General features: G+C 42.6%; 1 protein-coding gene across 1 annotated transcript in view; it reads left to right on the plus strand.

The window, feature by feature from the left end:
• Positions 1–6,572: 6,572 nt before the first annotated feature.
• The window catches only part of mctp2a (multiple C2 domains, transmembrane 2a), a gene marked incomplete at both ends in the record, with an annotated part of 35,795 nt that continues 23,210 nt past the window's right edge, over positions 6,573–19,157 (plus strand). Inside the window, 14 exons of the mRNA XM_080539597.1 lie at positions 6,573–6,954; positions 7,414–7,610; positions 8,936–8,998; positions 9,095–9,203; positions 12,889–13,031; positions 13,224–13,300; positions 13,409–13,526; positions 16,259–16,459; positions 17,416–17,549; positions 17,764–17,950; positions 18,216–18,309; positions 18,420–18,522; positions 18,672–18,774; positions 18,900–19,001. Of these exons, the coding sequence (XP_080395723.1) occupies positions 6,573–6,954; positions 7,414–7,610; positions 8,936–8,998; positions 9,095–9,203; positions 12,889–13,031; positions 13,224–13,300; positions 13,409–13,526; positions 16,259–16,459; positions 17,416–17,549; positions 17,764–17,950; positions 18,216–18,309; positions 18,420–18,522; positions 18,672–18,774; positions 18,900–19,001 (2,013 nt within the window). The remainder of the gene's footprint in view (positions 6,955–7,413; positions 7,611–8,935; positions 8,999–9,094; positions 9,204–12,888; positions 13,032–13,223; positions 13,301–13,408; positions 13,527–16,258; positions 16,460–17,415; positions 17,550–17,763; positions 17,951–18,215; positions 18,310–18,419; positions 18,523–18,671; positions 18,775–18,899; positions 19,002–19,157) is intronic.

Below are 19,157 nucleotides of genomic sequence, written 5' to 3' on the forward strand. Positions count from 1 at the left end.
ATTATACTGTACTTTCTTCAAAATTGAAATATTCCCTTTATAATCAAAGTGGTTTTATTTCCAGAGAGTCGTTTTTGGGTCGTTTTCCCTTTAATAGTGGTGAATGTCTGTCCTTAAGAAATTGTAATATCAGTGCTGTAAAATTAAAGTTCCACTATTTCTTATTTTGTGAAGGATAATCGCAATGCTACGGAAAATATGGTTCGCTCCCTTTTATTGTGTTAACTATTTACCTGCAGCTGCTGAATACACTGCCAACGTTTAAACACAAGGTCCCATCTCACCATTCAAGTATCATCTATTGTGATTGTGCGTAGCTCAACTATAGACATGCCATTTCACAGGCCATGTCAATAGACCTATTTATGATTGATTCAATTAATGACACATTGATTTGAGAGAAAAGTCCTCCTACGTTCTGAGGAAATTCTTCACCCCTATAAGTGGATTTAAGTTGTTGTAAATATCATAGCCTAATGTCAATCTCAGTTATGATTATGTATAAAACTCATACATTTTATAAATTGGCTCAGTAAAATATAATTTCTTTGTGCCCCATTATTAGGAATTGAGAACACCTGAAAGCAGTGATGTCATTTGCAGGGTTTGGTCAGGGGGGAGGGGCTGCAGCATCTTGTGTTTCACTGTCGTATGTTTGCCTGTGTGAGCATATCAGACCACGCAGAGGCACGACACTGTTTGTTATTGGTTGACTTGGCTTGCATTCTATTCCATCCCCATGGTGACAAAGTGTCAGAGAATTCAGCGGCTAAATCAGAGAAGAGACAATGCAACAGAATTGACCTGAACTCACTGCTGGATTGCACCAATTTGTATGAGAAGTTTGCTGTTCAAAAGAAGGAGTATATCACTCTACATTTGCTATACATTCTCTTGTGTGTTTCTATCCCTTGAACATGCCTTCCCCACCCCTACATTGAACCCATAGCTGTTGGCAATAAGCCGATAGTGATCTATGCAGATACAAACTCATACTTTGCCCAGATGCGGCTCCCACACACAATGTCCAAGGAGGCTCCGCTTATAGATGTCATTGCAAGTAACAGTTCACTCAGTACTAGAATGAAGAGTTGTGAAGATGTGAACTACATGCTCAGGGGCAGATGAGCGAGATGAGTGTATGACTGTTAACCTCTAGTCCTTAAGTGCCACTGCTAGAATTGAATTCATGTAAACCTTCAGTCTCACCTCAAACCTTCAGTAGTTGAAATTGTCATATAGTTCAGTATTGATCAATCCTGGATTCGTCATTGGAAAGAACTCATTGCAATCCCATGGCATTTCAGTTCACAACAGAGAAAACAGCAATAATACCATTACACTTATAACAGCAAAGTCACACATATTTTAATAGCAACACACAATTACACACACACTTAGCACTTAGGATATCAGGGATTTTTTCTAGTTTCTCTCTTTATATGCACAGTTAGAATAGCCTTATCCCAAAGACTTAAAAAGATAAACCTCAAATACAAACTGACACCCTTTTCTACAGCAAAGGAGCTGACATCACAGTACTTCAGAGACTGGGCAATCTGATCTGTCTCTCCCTCAGATTCACACAAGGAATGTATAGAGAATGTAAGGGATACACTTGGTCTTTGTGCTGTCTGAAAACGTGCACAACTGTTGAATGTGAAAGAAAATTGATTTGCAGAAACAACAAACTTTGTAGAGAACGTGCTTCACTTTGCTGTGCAAGAGTACACTGCTTTGCTTTATGGCTTTTATAAACAGAACTATGTATTTGTTAATTGTTTGTAGTAAATAGTTCACTTCAAGAAGCTGTTTGCGGTTTGGATGCTCAAACCGTTTGGCGGCACAAGCTGGACTTTGTTGCCATGAATGAAACAAACTGTTTCCAAATCAAGAGAGAATTTTAAGTTAATCTGCATTTTATTTCCCTTGAATGTGTTGTTTTATCTTCATTATACAATAAATATTCTAGTGAACTTTTTATTGAATGACTAAGATACTATGCTAGAGATTGTTGTACAAATTTGTATTCTACATTCACTAAAGTAAAAATAATATTGGCTTTTATCTGTGTATTGTAGGTTCTCTCGCTTATTCTGTATAAAATGAAGTGAACAACTCTCTTACATAGATTTTGTCCACCTGTGAAGTCCCAAACAATAGAGACTGTCAGCTTTATTAAACACCTCAATGTATGCTCAAACAGCAATTCTATGTGCCTTCATATTGGAGTGATGAAGAGGAAAGCAGCCCTGTTATTCACATGCACCAACCACACAAAGCATTTTGCAGTTCACATTGCAAATTCTTACCAAGCTTGAAACACTACAATGTCTGTTGCAGTATACATTTCACTGATCTTTATGGAAACATTGTGGCCATGGTATGCTTACAATGATCTACAGAGAAGGCGACATATTTCCCTGGTGCATTACCCATACTTACCACCAGGTGGCATTATACTTCTTTTCAAGTTTTACTCAGCAGTCTTGTACTTCACAATTGTTTAGATATCGCTATCATAAGGCAACTACTTCACAACAAATATGGCATTTATCAACTACTTGATATCTCCCAGATATTAATTTAAGATGGTTCAACTTCGAAAACATTTAACTATAAAGAGATGTAGGCCTACAGTTTGGGGACTAATGAAATCTCGACTGGCTTTTCAGGTGGTTATCACCGACAAAAACGGCATTTACTTTAATTACATATTAAACAACAGATTGATTGATAATTGTCTTATAAAATATATAGCTCAGTTTTACTGTCCGTAATAAAACTGAACTTGACTTACATGGTTGGGGTTAAATTAGGCTACATCATTTTATTTAATCTCTGTCTTGTAAATGTTTTAACGTCAATTAGGTAGCCTGAATTAGTTGTGTGACATACCTACCTGTCTACATGTTTACTGTAGCAGTATTGTAACCTATTTTGGTTCCACTTTTTCCATCATGTTCAATGTCGGAGCATATCAAGAGTTTATTAACAAACATCATACGAAACGTGGAGGGCAGTAGGCTACAGAACATTTTCAACCTTGAATGGTCCAAAGACAACTTCTGTGTTACACAGCCTATCTTTCATGATCCTACAGTAGGTCTAATCTAGGTCCTCTTGACAGCTTGCCTGTTCCTCAGCTAGTGCTCCCCTAGTGCTTGTCTTTGGGGTTCTATATTGTTGGCCAGCTGTGCTCCTGCTGGAAGGATTCCAGTGTGCATTTGTAGAGTAACCAGGCAAGGGTTTTGGACTGTTTGAGTGTTTGAGAATGAGGGGCAACAGGGCCACCTGCCATAGGAGCTTGCCCTCTCTGGGTCCCCAAGTCCTCCCTTTTAACTGCTTGCCAAGTTTGGGGGCTCTTTCATGTGTGCCTGAGCTCTTTAAGTCATCAGTAAATATTGAACAAGGCTCAGTCCAGACTCCAACGCATCTGTTGTCACAGAGTCACTGCTGTTGTGCAGAGACAACCAGTGTGTGAACATCAGTGGGCCTGTTGTATTAGCATCTACGTGTGGACAGAAAGCTATTGTTGATTCTCAGCAAACATAAATGCTCACTTTTGATGAGCTTAGGCTAAACCATGTTGCGCTGTAAACAAATAGAGATGAATGAAAGTTATGAAGCCTATTGATGACAGAGAAGCGATGCAGTGATTGATTGTCAGTGCTGAATATCAGAGAGATAACTAGGACATAATATATAGCCTGCATTTTTCCACTTCAGACTTCATGTCTCAGAATTCATAACAAGATCCATGGTTTAGGTACATTCATATGTATCGCTGTTTCTCTGAATACTTATTAGAAATATGACTATGGGTAAATGAGTAAATATGACTAATGTATGTTAGTCTTAAAACAAAACACCTGTGTAATTCTCTTCTTTACCTACAGTATATTTACAGAATCCTTGCAGCTGTAATTATTTCTTGACTATCGCTTGAGTGTACAGAGTTTTTTGTCCATCACAGTATAGCTTTCTCTACAGTACAAATTTGTATTAAAGGCCTTTGTGTATTAAAGGCCTTACTTGGCCTTAGTTAGTCTTCACCAATTGGCTGGGGTGTTAATGTCCATATAGTATCAATCACTGGTGTTGAAACTCACCTGGCCTGACTGGTGTGACCTGTTTGTTTCCAGTTGGGGCTCGTCTACTACAATTGGCTGTCTTGTTTTTAAGCAAGAGGTGTTCTTAAGTGTTCCGGAACAGAAACTTCCTCATTTTCACCATACTTATGTGAGGGAACTGAGGGGACTTCTACAGCTCTGTAAGAAACCTGAACTGAACTCTGAGATAACCCAAGTCCTCTCAGTGAGGCCAGCTGGCAGCAGAGGTTTACTGTCTTATCAGTCCTAACAGGTATGTGCTTCTCCTTATATTCCTTAAATTCACAGAATTATTTTGAAGCTGTATTATGATGACATTTTTTTTTTTTAATGTTTACAAATATGTTTTGCACATTGCATTTATAACCCATTTATAACACTCTATATTATATGTTTCTATCACTAGGCTACACAGTAGGCTAATAATGGAGTATTGTTGTGAGATAGGATGCCTTTTTTTTTTTTTTTTTTTACATCTTGGCCACAGATGAAAATTAGCCTCCTGGCTAAATCTGGCATATTTACACTTTGTGACGTTAGAATTATAAGTTATATCTCCATTTTTGTCAAAATTGATAATCTGATCCATTAGGTGTTTATTAATGCCTGTGTGGTGTTATTTTTAAAATGTTGACATTTTTGAGTTAGTAATTAATAAAATACAAAGGTTCCATCTCACAAAACATAATGGAATGTAAAAACGTTGATGCTCAATATAATAAGTACCCTAAACGGAGATAGAACCTTATAATTCTAAGCTCACGACTTGTTGTCAATTGATATGCATTGTCCCTTCTTAAATAAACTGAAATTGAAATACTGTAGGGAAAGATAAGATGACAGGCAGAGAAGAGTGTAAGAGTCTGAGGGAAGTCTCCTTTTGGTATTGGATGTATTTTATGTTTATAATACATCATCCTAAAAAAACAGCATGAGAAGCAGTGTTATCATTCTCTCTATGCTGTTACAAGATATTACACCTGATGTTATACTGTAGGTTTAGCCTCTGTTTTAGCCTCTGTTTGATGTGTCTAACCACATTGAGGTTGACTGAGTAGTGAAATAAATTCTGAAGGTACCAGTGCTATCTAACAGTTGTATACTGCCCTGTTTGATCATTCAAAATCCTGGATGGCAAGTGAATGCCAGCTCTCAATTTGAATAACACTGAAATCATCTGTTGACCGAAGGATATGCAACCTCAGGGCACAGTGCCAGTGTGCATACACACAGAGGAGGTTTCCCCAAACACAGATTAAGCAACGTCCTGGACTAGATCACACTTTCAATGGATACTCTCTATTGAGAATGCCTATTATATATGAGTACTCTATGCTTAACCCAGGTCTGGGAAAACCTCCCTGAGAGCTATGAAGGCCAAATATGTGCTATTATGTTCTTCAGGCCAGACTTGCTTTTGCTGAAGGAATGTTGTTTTGTGAAAGGTCTCATGGCTTTCAAAGCAAGTATGTAGGATTACTGCAACATACTCCTGGCTGGTCTCCCCGCCTCCGCCATTAGACCTCTGCAGCTCATCCAGAACGCTGCTGCACGTCTGGTATTCAACCTCCCCAAACACTCTCATGTCACCCCTCTCCTTCGCACCCTGCACTGGCTCCCGATAGCAGCTCGCATCAGATTCAAGACCCTGGTGCTTGCATATCAGGCAGCTAAAGGGACAGCCCCTGCCTACCTGAAGGAAATGGTAACCCCTCACACTCCAGCCCGCTCACTCCGCTCCTCCACCTCGGCTGGCCGTCTGGCCCCACCACCTCTGCACAGCAGTCGAGCTGCCCGATCACATCTCTTCACAACTCTGGCTCCCCGCTGGTGGAATGAGCTCCCCACGGCTGTCAGAACGGCAGAGTCACTACCCATCTTCCGTCGTAGACTGAAGACCCACCTCTTCAGGTTACACCTTAACTGCTCCTTCTGAGACATCTTCTGCCCTCAGCACTACGTCTCCTGAAGACGTCCGCTTTCCCCTCTACTGTGTCCCTAAGAACTTCTATCGTCCCCCTTGTACTGTTTCTCTGTTCCTCCAGTATATTAAAAAAAAAAAAAAAAAAAAAACGTTTTAGGAGAAGGTGGTAGAAGAAGGTTTCTCCTTCTATCAGTGGCCCCGGGCCTGAGCTAGATTACTCTTCCTGCCACGAATGGTGGACTGATGATTCACATGCTTAGTATTCAAATGTATTGATTGTAAGTCGCTTTGGAATAAGGCGTCTGCTAAATGCCAAAAATGTAAATGTAAATGTAGACATAAAACACCAAGAAATGATCTCCATTTAGATAAATGACACATTTGGAAATACTGTATATGAATCTTTCAAAACTCTAACAATCCTTTATACTATCATAACATAAACAATGAGGTGCTGAACTGTGCTATCTCTTCATCTTGTCTTTACAGCCGTAGTTTGAAAAGAGAGGGTCCATCCAGCCTGTGGATTACACACTATGGACCCTAAGAAGAACACCGTGTGGGAGAACTTCCGTCAGAAGGCCAAGGCCAAGCCTCTGTTTGGCAAGAAGGGCAAGAAGGAGAAGCTGAAGAAGTCTCCGAAGCCCCTAGCCTACAGGCGCAGTATGTCAGTGCCTGACCTGAGGGTGGTGCAGCAGAGAGAGCCCTCTCCCACAGAGAGTGACAACGTGGCCCCAGACTCAGACTCTGACAAAATCTTCTTCTTTGGCAGGTCCTCTTTCTACAGTGATTCTGCTTCTGTTTACGATACCTCGGGCCCGCTCTTCACAGACAGCCTGACTGTGACCGATTCTGCTCCCCCAGGCAGACAGGCTGTGCCCGATTCATCTCTACAAGATTATATGGCTTTGCCCGGACGTAAAAAGAGTGGACCTGTTGAGATCCTTACTCTTTATGAAGAGGAAGAGGACAGAGCGGGCAGAGCGAACAGGCCAACAGACGGCGTGAACGTGCGTGCGGATAAGCGGACCACATCAGTGGAGAGAGAGAGTGTACCTGTACCCAAACCAAGATCAACTCCTTCAAACGTCCTCATGTCTACACCGAAATCGACACCACCACCGGTTGCAAAAGTGACCATACCTCCACCTGAACCGAGACCGACGTCTTCCGCAGAAAGTTCGACCACCTCTTCTAGTGAGCATTTGAACAAAGCTGTAAAGCGAAGACTCGCTACTCCACGAGAAAGAGGCAGAGCATTCTCTTCCGGAGACCAAATTAACCTATTTCGAGAGAAATTGGCCAATTCCAGTGAACGAAAGAGATTACCTACCGATAGATGGACCCCTCCAGTGACCAGAGCCAACATCCCTGCAGATCGGTGGTCCCTGCCAACAGAGGGACAGGGCACACCAGGGGAGAGTGCAGACAATAGTTCTATGGACTCCACCCAGTGGGAGGAACGGCCTAACATGGCCTGGCCTATTGACTCGGAGGACCTGGAGATGAGGGAGCCTATCTCCCCTCAAATCAGAGAGATGTTCTTCATGGAGACTGAGGAAGACATGGCTGAGGTCAGAGATACCACTACACACTCATGTACATATACAGTACATAGAGCATTTGAATACTTCTTACTGGTAGACAAGCTTCACACTTGTTTTTGATGAAATATGCACCATTATTCAGTGGGATAGAGGCGTGTTTCCATGTGTCTGTAACATTAGTGACACAGTAACACTATATTAGTGACAAAGTTATGTTAGACACAAACAGTATTTTCATTGTGGTCTCATTTGCATGAGTATTTGCGAGCTATCTTCACATTCAAATAGTGTGGTCTGGTTTTTCACGCACTTTAGTTGTGGTATCCGCTGAGCCAATAGGTGTGCTTAAAATGACAGTAGACAGGCTTAGAAATATGGATGCTGAATAAGAGTGCTGAAGATAAGTTTCTGAAGTTTGTCTGCCAGTAATCTCATGTGTACCACACTCTGACAATTAGAAATAACCACTCAGGAAGAGTTGTATATGCACGCAATATTCTACATGTTGAGAGGCTTCATTCATTATACACTACAAATCTGGTTGGCATTGCATGTTACAGTGAATCTTAATATCTTATCTTAATCTTACACTTACATTTTTATAACACCCCTCCAATGCTTAGATTCAATGTAGTAGCAAAATACCACCAATACCAACACATGTCTCATGTTTCAGAATCAGAATCAGAATCAGAATCGCCTTTATTACTTCCCATTCCCAATATCCCCAAAAGTACGCAAGAGTCAAATTCTTTGGCTTTGGTTCTTCAACATTGACATTGCAGAATCAAGATACAAGATCACAATAATAAAGTAAAGTAAAATAAGTAAAAGTAAGTAATAATACATTAATAAAGTAATAAAGTTATGGTAGTAGCCAGTCGTACTGTTGTGGATTCAATAGTGCAAAATGCTGTGCAAAGTCCTGGGTAACTAGATACCAAAACTATTGTTTTCTTTAGATCTCTGTCTGATTGCGAAGTCTAAAACCTGCACTACTGGTTGCAAGTTCAGTGTCATGCTTGAGGCTCAACAAAGTAAATAACAACAATGACTGAACTTGACAACATCTAACTTTGCTCTATACACATGTTGTGGTCATGATTGCCATGCTAAAATAGCAAACTATTGAATCTCATATAAAGCTGCAGTATATGATAATCATCCAATTGACTGACAAACTGAGGTCATCTGATTAGATTAGAATCTGATTACAAGGAAACCATTTATGCCTTGCTAAGTAGGCATTCGTACATTATGTTAAACCTTATTGAAAGTCTTTACATATCAATGAAATCACTGTACACAAACACATAGTCTTATTGAAGCAAAAAAATATGAATTCTCCATAGATATCCAATGAAGAAGAGAGTGACCTGTTTGTCGAGGCCATGCAGGACCAAGCAGGCAGCAGTGTGAGTACTGTACACAGACCTTGTCACCAAAATAGGACAGCACCTTGGCTGTAGACTGTTAGAGCATCCTATTAATCAGGCTGACCTTCCCCACAGGCGATGGCAGCAGGAGATGAACTTCCTCCACCTGTTATTCCCTGGCAGAAGTACCTCCTCACCATCAACTTGAAGGAGGGCAGGAACCTAGTAATCAGAGACCGCAACGGTAAGTGAACAGACAGGAAATCTAAATTCCGGTTTAGACTTTAAGAGAAGTGTATGGATTAAATGTTGAGGCAAAGTTGATTGTCTATACAGTATGGCAATGTACAGTCATAACTAAATGCTTTGAATGTGTCTGAAGTGTAGAAATATTTTCGTTATGTCCATACTATACAGTACATAGTATATATACTGAAGACATTGATCTTGACCATGAATACTTCATGGAGTGTATTTTTGGTTGAAATACAAATGGACTCAGATTGGCATCCCCCAGTAGAGTCTTTCTGACAGTGATGACAACTCCTTAGATGTGGTCCCTGCTATTGTCATAAGCTACAGTACTATCAATTAGACTAGTAGCAATACTGAATCATACTGTACTGTCGATATAATGATCTATAAATGGAAGGACAATAACTAAAGATATGTATTGTAAATGTATTTAGACGCTCACTACTGAAATGGTGTCACTACCGCGACAACATCTAATGTCCCACTTCAATGGAACCACAGCTCATCAAAACAATACCACATTACAGGGACTACATAGACACATGCCTCCAGTGTCATTCGCAGTATGTACATTATGTGCAAATTCATGTAGGTCTATGTATAACAGGTCCGGAACCTGTGCTTTGCTAAATGTGGCATGCGCTTTTTGAATGGTCTGGTACAGTATTTGCTTATGAATTATCTGTGGGGCATGTATGTGGGCCGTTTATCTGGTTAACACATGTTTTTATGGGCCTTTAAAGTTTTTATTTGTTCAAAATTGGGGTAAAATATGTTTTTGTATTGGTAGTGTTTCAGTTGTGACAAAATATATATTAAAAAGTTCCACATTCCCAAGTAATTCCTGATTTGCTAAATATTGCAGATTTTCAATTATATGCATTAAACAGATATACAGTACATTTAAAAATGTACACGTTAAAGTCTAGAAAATACAGACTTGGCATCTGTTCGGTTGTGACGTTTCTTCAAACCACACACACTTTAACGGTAGACTACTTTAAATACTGTAAGATACTGTAGACCAATCAGCATTTGGTCATAATAGAGAGGGATGCTACCTTATTGTCTGGTCACATTCTTGAGGTTGTAGTGAATGTCTTTAAACAAAATGTGTCTTTAAAGCAAAATGCTTTTGATAACTGCTATGTTCGACATACGGTTTCTGTCCAACCTCTCTATAGAGTAGACAGACAGGCATGCTGTCAGACCAGATTCTTACAGTCCACACCCCTCCTTTATAGATCACTCCCTGATAGGACGCGTTCTACAAACGGTTACTGTGTGCAGCAAGTTAGCCTCAATTATGCACATTTATGTCCCTTTTGAGACAATCAGAGTTGCATATTGTCAGAATGGCTCCACTATTCTTCGTGGTAGGCTGAACACCACTGAGATGCACTGTGACTGTCTTTGTTAGCAAACCTGTGTGGAGAAACAAATGTTGTGTTTTGGAGGTTTTCATAACCATCGCAAACAAGAGGCTAAATTGTAGCCCAGCCTTCAACCACAGACATTCTGAAGCGAATCTGAACGAGGGGGGTTAGGTTGGCACAGAAGCAGACGTGCTTGCTAGGACTCTAAACGGCCATAAAATAAGGTTATTCTGTCACAAATGATGACAAACTGCCACCTGCTGGAGGTGTCTTAGAAAAACACAAAATAAACATAAAACAGAATTCTTTGATTGGGTTAGGGTTAGGTTATTGTTCAACCCGGTGAGGTCAGATGAGTCTCTTGTCTATACCTGCATGTCTGCGTATACTGTAGCAAGACTAAGTTGTTCTAAACCATCGCTCTGGCTCATACTGAATATCTTGAATTATGCTTGAATTATTATGCCCTATGTTTTGTGCTGCAATGCAATGTCAGGAACTGAAGCCTAAGCATTTTACTCTGTTACACTTGTGTAATGTGACGTAACAATACACTTGAAACTTGAATATGTTCATCATATCCAGATAAATAGCCATGGGTTGTGGCATATTGGTTAGATGTTTGAGTATGGTTTTATGTATGCATTTGTTGTTCTGAATTAATATCTTCTGAGCCTGGTAATCCATACCCAGACTTCAGTTTCCCAAATGCATAGGCAGGCCTTAGTGTCTCATTTCCTCACCAGTCCTTTGTCATGTGGCCCACCCTCTCTGGTGGTGTCACAGAGCTCACTTTTGGAAAACAGAGACCTCAAGTGGCCATAGATTGAATCTCTTGAGAGAAGTACCAACATGTGTGGGCTTCTCTTATACTGTTGGTATAAGAGAATGCTCTACTCTACTGTTACTCCAAAAGTATGTGGTATTGAAGCTATTGAGAACCAGTATTGTATGCATGAACATGTGATTAACAAGAGAATGAATGACACATTCATGCACAGGAGGAGAATATCAGCTGGTATTTCACAATGCTTTCAAATGTATTATGAGTCAAACATATTGATAGGGTGTGTTGTGCGATGCTCTCAGGCAGAGGGATATGTACCGGTAGGTTTCTATTTGGACTGGCTCCACCGGTGTGTCTCCGACCCAACCCCACGCTCTCACCTCCTTGCAAGTTGAGACCTTACTTTCCCTGACAGGATGGCACTGCGATGATGCAATCCCCACATGCCCCCTGCTTCTCTACTGTTTGCCCAACAATCAACAGCGTGCCAAAGCCCCACCAACACCATACACTGTCATTACATATTCTGAAAGGACCCCTCGCCACCAGCCCCCTCTTCTCCTTTTTTTGTTCTCCCCTTTTTTCGCTGTTAATTTCCATCGTCACCGTTCTCAGTCACGCCAGAGCTTTTCTCCTCGCTGGCTGCCACATTCTCCTCCTGTCAAGTTGCCTGGAGGTTTCCCTGTCACAGACTGGCAGGGCGGAGCTGCTGTGGGTCCTGCCTGCCTTTGCGAGATGTTCATTTGAAGTGGGGAGCTGACAGGCCTGACAGCCCATCCCCACAGGGCCTTTGTCATGTGATTCAAGCCTCCCTGCAGGCTCTCTCAAGCACCCCTTTATTCCCCCATACAAATGAAGGCATGGGACTGGCTTTCATTTTTCGGCCAATCTGCATGCCATTGCGCAGACAAAGACGTCCCGTCCCCCCACCCAACTCGCAGGCAGACTTTCTTAACAGGCTTGGGAGATTAACACTGGTTGCTCCTGGTTTCTGGACCTTATTTGCTGGTCGCCTCATGCTGGCGAGTTTCTGCTCTTTCACAATTAAACAGCTACATCCCTCTGTTTTCTCAAATAAATGTGGGGAGCACCTCCTCCCTGCATATCTCAGTCTAGCACACAACAGCTCTTTGATTTATCCAGTAGGGGTGTGTGTGTGTGTGTGTGTGTGTGTGTGTGTGTGTGTGTGTGTGTGTGTGTGTGTGTGTGTGTGTGTGTGTGTGTGTGTTTGTGTACATTTGTCTGTGCATGTGTATATTCTGCATCATGCAGATCTGTCTTGTTTGAATTATATTACTTTTGCATTAGATTAAAATATATATATATATATATATATTAATTGATAAAACAAATATATCTATATTTTATATAATATACATTATTAGTACACTGTCATTGTACTCCCCTCAACTATTAGACCCCTTAACTTGTAAGACGTCTGTGTCATATCCTCACCTCATGTTCATAACGCCTCCCTTAAGATTATTGCATTTTATTCTCCATCTGTGTAGGTTTTAGTGACCCTTATTGCAAATTCAAACTGGAAGGGAAGACATTCTACAAAAGCAAAATCGTGAACAAAAACCTGAACCCAAGATGGAATGAGTCTTTCTCCTTTCCTCTCCGTGATCGGAAGCAGGCTGTGGAAGTGAGGGTGAGTATCCAGCTGATCTCTGGTTTTGACATCATTTGTCTTATTAACACCTAGTAACAGACTATGATGATGTAATGGAGCAACCTACAGTGCATACACCATTGGCCTACAGTACCAGCAACAGTGGTATTGTGCCATAGCCTGTCCTGCCTGTTATACTGAATATGCTGTTTATTATTATTTTAATTACAGGTTTATGATAAAAACCTAACCACAGATGACTTCATGGGCTCCACCACTATTGCAGTAAACAAACTTGAAACAGACAAGTGAGTGGCATACAATTCCTTTACAGATTTAGACTGAATCATTGAGTGTATTGGGCAGTGCCCAAGTGGAGATGTGTTCATCTTGTGTATGCACTGGCCTCTGTCCAGAACCTGTGAGATGGTGCTGCCTCTGGAGGACCCCAACAGTCAGGAGGACGACATGGGAGTCATCGTTATCGACATCTGCCTGACGTTCAGAGACGCCACCATCAAAAAAAGAAACAATGTGAGGCCGCCATTTTACATCATCATTACAACATTTTTATTTTATTTTTAATATGTATATATTGTCTTATTTTATTTTTTCATTCTAAGTTGCAGAAATGGCTACCGAAAAAAAGAAGAAGCTTCAGGGTAAATATGATAATTTCTTCTCTTAAACATATTTATATTTGGTAAATTAAAATCATAAAAATTAATGTCAATACTGTATATGCCAATATGATGTACATTATGATGTACATCGCTATTTTCAGTAGAAATACACATACTGTATTGCTGATACTGTTACTAATATATAGCACTAGGGGGCAGTAGACCACTGTATTATAAATGATCATCAGTAACAAAGAATGAAGTGGTCCAGTTCTGCTTTTGTCTGTGCATTTTCAAACCTAACGGTGTGCATCATTTGTTCCTCATTTTGTTTCATTTGGAGTTAACTTGTTTGTCACAATGCGAAAGAAAGTTGTATGCTATATTTAGTTGTGGTATTAGAACAACTGTACACGACTGTGCTATAAACATGTTATATTGATCTTACTTGTAAAGTATGTAACGTATGTTAAAAGCAGAACGAAGCCAAGCCATTAAGGGATTTAAAGCAAATGCAATTATGTCTCTTTTTAAGAAGTACATTATGCCTTTAAATGTAATAACATTTAGACTTAAATAGGCTGTAATAGGCTACTATTGTTTTGTTTTGTAGCTTTGCTAATTATAGTACTGGCAGGTGTGTATTCACGTTGATTAACTCTTTAATCTCTTGATAGGCCAGTAGACAATCTCAGTTTGATATAATGGAAAGGAAGAAGATCAATTTGCATGTACACAGGGCGTGCTCTGCAGATGGACAGACACACAAATAGATAGAAATGTGTGACCAGACTCTCCCTGATGCTCTGCTGTTTAAATCGTGGTGCACATTTACACTCTCATTCTGAGGGGGCGGGCGCCAATGTTCATTTTGTGATGTTTCAATTGATATTTCCTATCTGAAATAACATAGCATTTTGCACCCATCCCGGAGGTGCTGAGCACACACACACAACAAGCTCTCATCCATTCCTCATCTCTCAGTGTTACTCCCCACCTACATCCCCTCCTCTGCCAGCACTACCACCACACAGAGACAACAAATGGCAACTGCCCCTGTAAAACTCGGCTGCGTGATAGTGTCCCAGCCAGGCAGGGGGGGTTGTGTGGGAGTGGAAGAGGAGAGGGGGGCTCTGCTGTTTGAGGCAAATTGCCAGTGTGAGATGCCGAAGATCGGCGAGGCTGATAATTCCCAGGCAGAGCAGCAATAACCCAGATGTTAGGATGTAATATCACAGCTGTGGACGGACAGAGCCGAGGTACCAGCCAAATGGACCCGGGTTTGAGCTCATCCTGCTCGTCCCCATGCTGTCCCACCATATGGAAGCAATCGCAGTCCCCTTTTAGGACCAGGAATAGACTCTCTTTAGGGGCCACTTACAGTTAAGTGGAATTGTTTTATTGGCCGCTGAGATAGAAATGTGTCCAAGATAAACACACGGGATGACTTGGCTTGGGCCCTGTGTTCTATCGCTCCTCCACTCCCTCTGTTCCTCCTCTTTAGAGAGGGAGGGGGGGGGGGGTATTTATAGGGCTGTGCCATGGTATTCCATGTTCATTCAGGTCCCTGAGATGTGCTTTGATCCCCACTGGACTGGGTCTCTGTGTGGGGGCTGTGGGAGGTGACCCAGGCGGCGGCGGGGGGGGGGGGTGACAGGGGAGCCGTGGCTGGTCCGTTTGAAGCGTTGCCGATCGGAGCAGCAGAGGGAGGGAGCCAATCTGAGGGGCCAGAGTAGATTACAGCCCTGCTCTTTAATTACAGTCAACCCTAGACAACCTCGCACTGCTGTTTGTTTTCACATAGCAGGCCTACTGTATCACTGCACAGTGCTCAGGGGAACTTTAACCACATGGAAATGTATCAAGGTCCCTGTTTTTCCTCTTATCTCTCTCTCTCTCTCTCTCTCTCTCTCTCTCTCTCTCTCTCTCTGTGACACCGCACGGCAGGACTGTTGGATGGCTTGTTAGAGTCGTCCTTGATGTCTCGGTGTTTTCGCCACCTGAACATGTTGTTACGTTTATACCCTTCCAACTATGCCGGGTTTTTCCAAGATTCATCACTTAGCTTTGCACTTTTTCTCGTCGAGGTTTAACAGAAGATGACTACGATGTGCACAGTACACGATCTGTACAGTACAATGTCAGGCTGTGCATACATACATACATACAGTACACATACAGTACATGCATAATTTTGTGATGAGGAGGCTGTGTGGTTTGCATCATTACTCATTGCAGCCTGCTGTCTCTCCCGCAGTATGCCAAGTGTCCTGCCTCCCCACACTCTGTCTCTGAGCTTGTGATGAGTGGGCCTGTCACAGCTAGGGACATCTGGCTGCTTGCTGACATCCCTCTCTCTCTCTCTCTCCCTCTCTCTCTCTCTCTCTCTCTCTCTCTCTCTCTCTCTCTCTCTCTCTCTCTCTCTCTCTCTCTCTCTCCAGGAGCCTCTGTGGTGTGGCTCTGCTGTCAGTGGAGATGTGCTAATGTGTTCAAACAGAGTAGGGGATGTAAGCGCTAGCGTGAAGCTAGCCCCAAAGTCCTGCTTTCACGCACTCGTGCACGATGTCATAAGGAACCGGGTTTAGGTGGGGCGAGTAAACAGAGGGGTTTGTTCATGTAACCTGTCGGTTCTGTGTGTCTCAGGGAGGCCAGGCTCCAGGCCAGAACCAGAACCCGAACCAGGCTCAGGTCCAGGCCAAGGGCCCAAGCGAGACCCCGAAGAAGTCTCAGCTGTGGTGTGGGGTGTTCGGTATCACCCTGGTGGAGGGACAGGACCTGCCCGAACAAGGCCACGGGGACGCCTATGTGCGCTTCAGACTGGGAGAGCAGAAGTACAAGACCAAGGTGGGCCTCTATCACGTTCTGTTATTATTATCACTTTCCCTCCTCCCTACTTTTCTTTTCTCCCTCTTCCCCTTTTCTCATGCTCTTCTTCTTCTCATCTGCTCCTCTCTCTTGCATCCCCCCCACTCCTTTCTCTGGTTGCCTTTCTCTCTTCCACTCCTCTCTCCCTCCCCCCTTCCATCCCTCCGTTTCATCCCTCCCTCCCTCCCTCCTTCCCACTCTCTCAGCAGGTGCCTGTCACTGGCTCACCTCCACCTTGGCTCACTGGAGCATGGCAGAGCCGAGAGGCTGCTCATTAGCCTGGCCGTGGCTGCCACTATAGGCTCTCCTCCAGTCCCCATGATGCTTCAGGTGGTGGGCTTCACTGGCTTCATTTGCATACCCAGCATGGCCCTGCTCATCTACCTCTACTTGTTGGCCTTCCCCCTGATGATTCCGCAGCACGCTCGTCTTGTCTCCTCATGTCACTTCTTTGTAAACCTCTCCGCTTTTTTCCGTTTCTGCATGTTTGTTTGTTGAACAAAGCTAATTCTAATTGGAAGCTGTCAATGTTTACAATCCCAGAGTGGGGACGGAGGTGCGGCCACATGCAAAAAAGAAAAACAACCCAAAAAACAACAACTCTCCTCTCCTCCTCTCCCTCCCATTGCTGGTTGGACTGAATGAAGACTAAATCCACCTGTCGTGTCTTCTGTGCTCAGTCTGACAGTGTATTAAAGCTGACACGGCGTCACAGTCCCTGTGTGTGTGTGTGTCCAACCCACGCACTACTGTATCAGTTCGATCTGTGGGTGCGTTCGTAAATACACTCTGGAAATCTGTTCTGAGCACTCAGAGCGCTCTGGTTTCAACTGAAATCAGTTCATTTCCGAACGGTCGGAGAGCACCCCGGGTGTGCCTCGGCGGTCTCAGAGCGTATTTACAAACGCACCCTGTGTCTCCCTTCCCTCCTCCAGAACCTGTGTGTTCAGCCCAACCCTCAGTGGAGGGAGAGGTTCGACTTCAACCACTTTGAGGACGGGCACGATGAGCCGCTGCAGGTGGAGGTGTTTGTCAAGAGAGGGAGGAAGTCGGAAGAATCTTGGGGACTGTGAGTAGGGCCTACACACACACACACACACACACACACACACACACACACATACATACAGTAATGCACTGGCCTTGATTCTCGCTGATGGTTTTATTGCATCATGACTGCAGTCCTTTAATTGGACATTTGTAACCCCCCCCCCCTCCAAGGACAAGCCTAACTCGATAAGTTGAAATGGAACAGTTCCCCCCCCCCCCCCTTTTGCGTCCAGGTTTGAGATTGACCTGTCCAGAATGCCAGCGAATGAGCAGCATCTGTACACCCACGTCTTGGACCCAGGCAAGGGCAGGCTGGTGTTCCTGGTCACCCTGACCCCCTGCACTGGGGCGTCCATCTCTGACATCCACAACTCTCCCCTGGAACAGACGGATAAGAAGGATACAATTGTGGACAAATACGTTAGTGCTTATTATCACATTACAGTATTGTTCATGCCTCCCACATGTTGACCTCAACACTTATTACTGCCGTTCAGCCCACATTCATATGGATTTTGTTTAAGATACTGTATCAGAGCGGAAAGATACTTACTCATACATAAGGTACATATTGTTTCACAATGAAGACACGACCATATCACAGTAGTACCCAGTACATTTCAAATGCAGCTAGGAGTGATGATTTGGTTCATGTATATAATAAAGATCATGTTCTTTTTTGCAGTGTTTGAAGAACTCTTTGAAAAGCATGAGGGAGGTGGGCTTCCTTCAAGTCAAGGTCATCAAGGCCACAGATCTCACATCAACTGACCTCAATGGTGATCTATCATTACAGTATTGCACTTTTAACGAGTTACTGTACTCTCTAGGGCTGATCTTCACCATCTTCAAATGCACACACACTGTAACACGTCTGTGTTCTTTGCAGGAAAAAGCGACCCATTCTGTGTGCTTGAGCTTGGGAACAGCAGACTGCAAACTCAGACCATCTACAAAACATTGAATCCAGAGTGGAACAAAGTCTTGACATTGTAACTAAGCAGTCGTTCATTGTCATCTAGCCTATTAGTCTATATCCTAAGTCTATTTTTGTGTGTATTTTTGTGTAAATGAATACTATTTTTATACTATACTATTTCCAAACAAATTCAGGGTTGTCTATATTGTAATCTCCTTACAGCCCGATAAAGGACATCCATGAAGCACTCCAGCTGACTGTCTTTGATGAAGATGGAGACAAAGCTCCAGACTTTCTGGGCAGAGTGGCCATTCCATTACTCACTGTGAGTTGGGAAGAATCTAGTGAATTGATTCATAAAGGGCTTGTAATTCATACTTTGACAAGTCATATATATATATGATCGTTTGTGTGTTGTAATTAATTTGAATGACTTGGCCATTGCTTCAGGTTCAAAATGGTCAGCAGATCTCCCGAGTCTTGAAGAAAGACGATCTTGGAGGGCCATCTAAAGGGACCATCACTGTAGTACTGGAGGTCCATTACAACCCAGTAAGAATCCAGCTTAACTCATTGGTTTCTGTTGATACACGCCATCAGGCCCCAGCACATAGAGGTTGATCCCAGCCTAGCTCACGTTTTTTCACATAGAAACCAATCAAAATATCATACTGTATACTGAATTGACCTCTATGACTTCAGTTAGCT

This window comes from Nansenia antarctica, assembly GCF_963989245.1.
Source record: "Nansenia antarctica genome assembly, chromosome: 9".
Lineage (NCBI taxonomy): Eukaryota > Metazoa > Chordata > Actinopteri > Argentiniformes > Microstomatidae > Nansenia > Nansenia antarctica.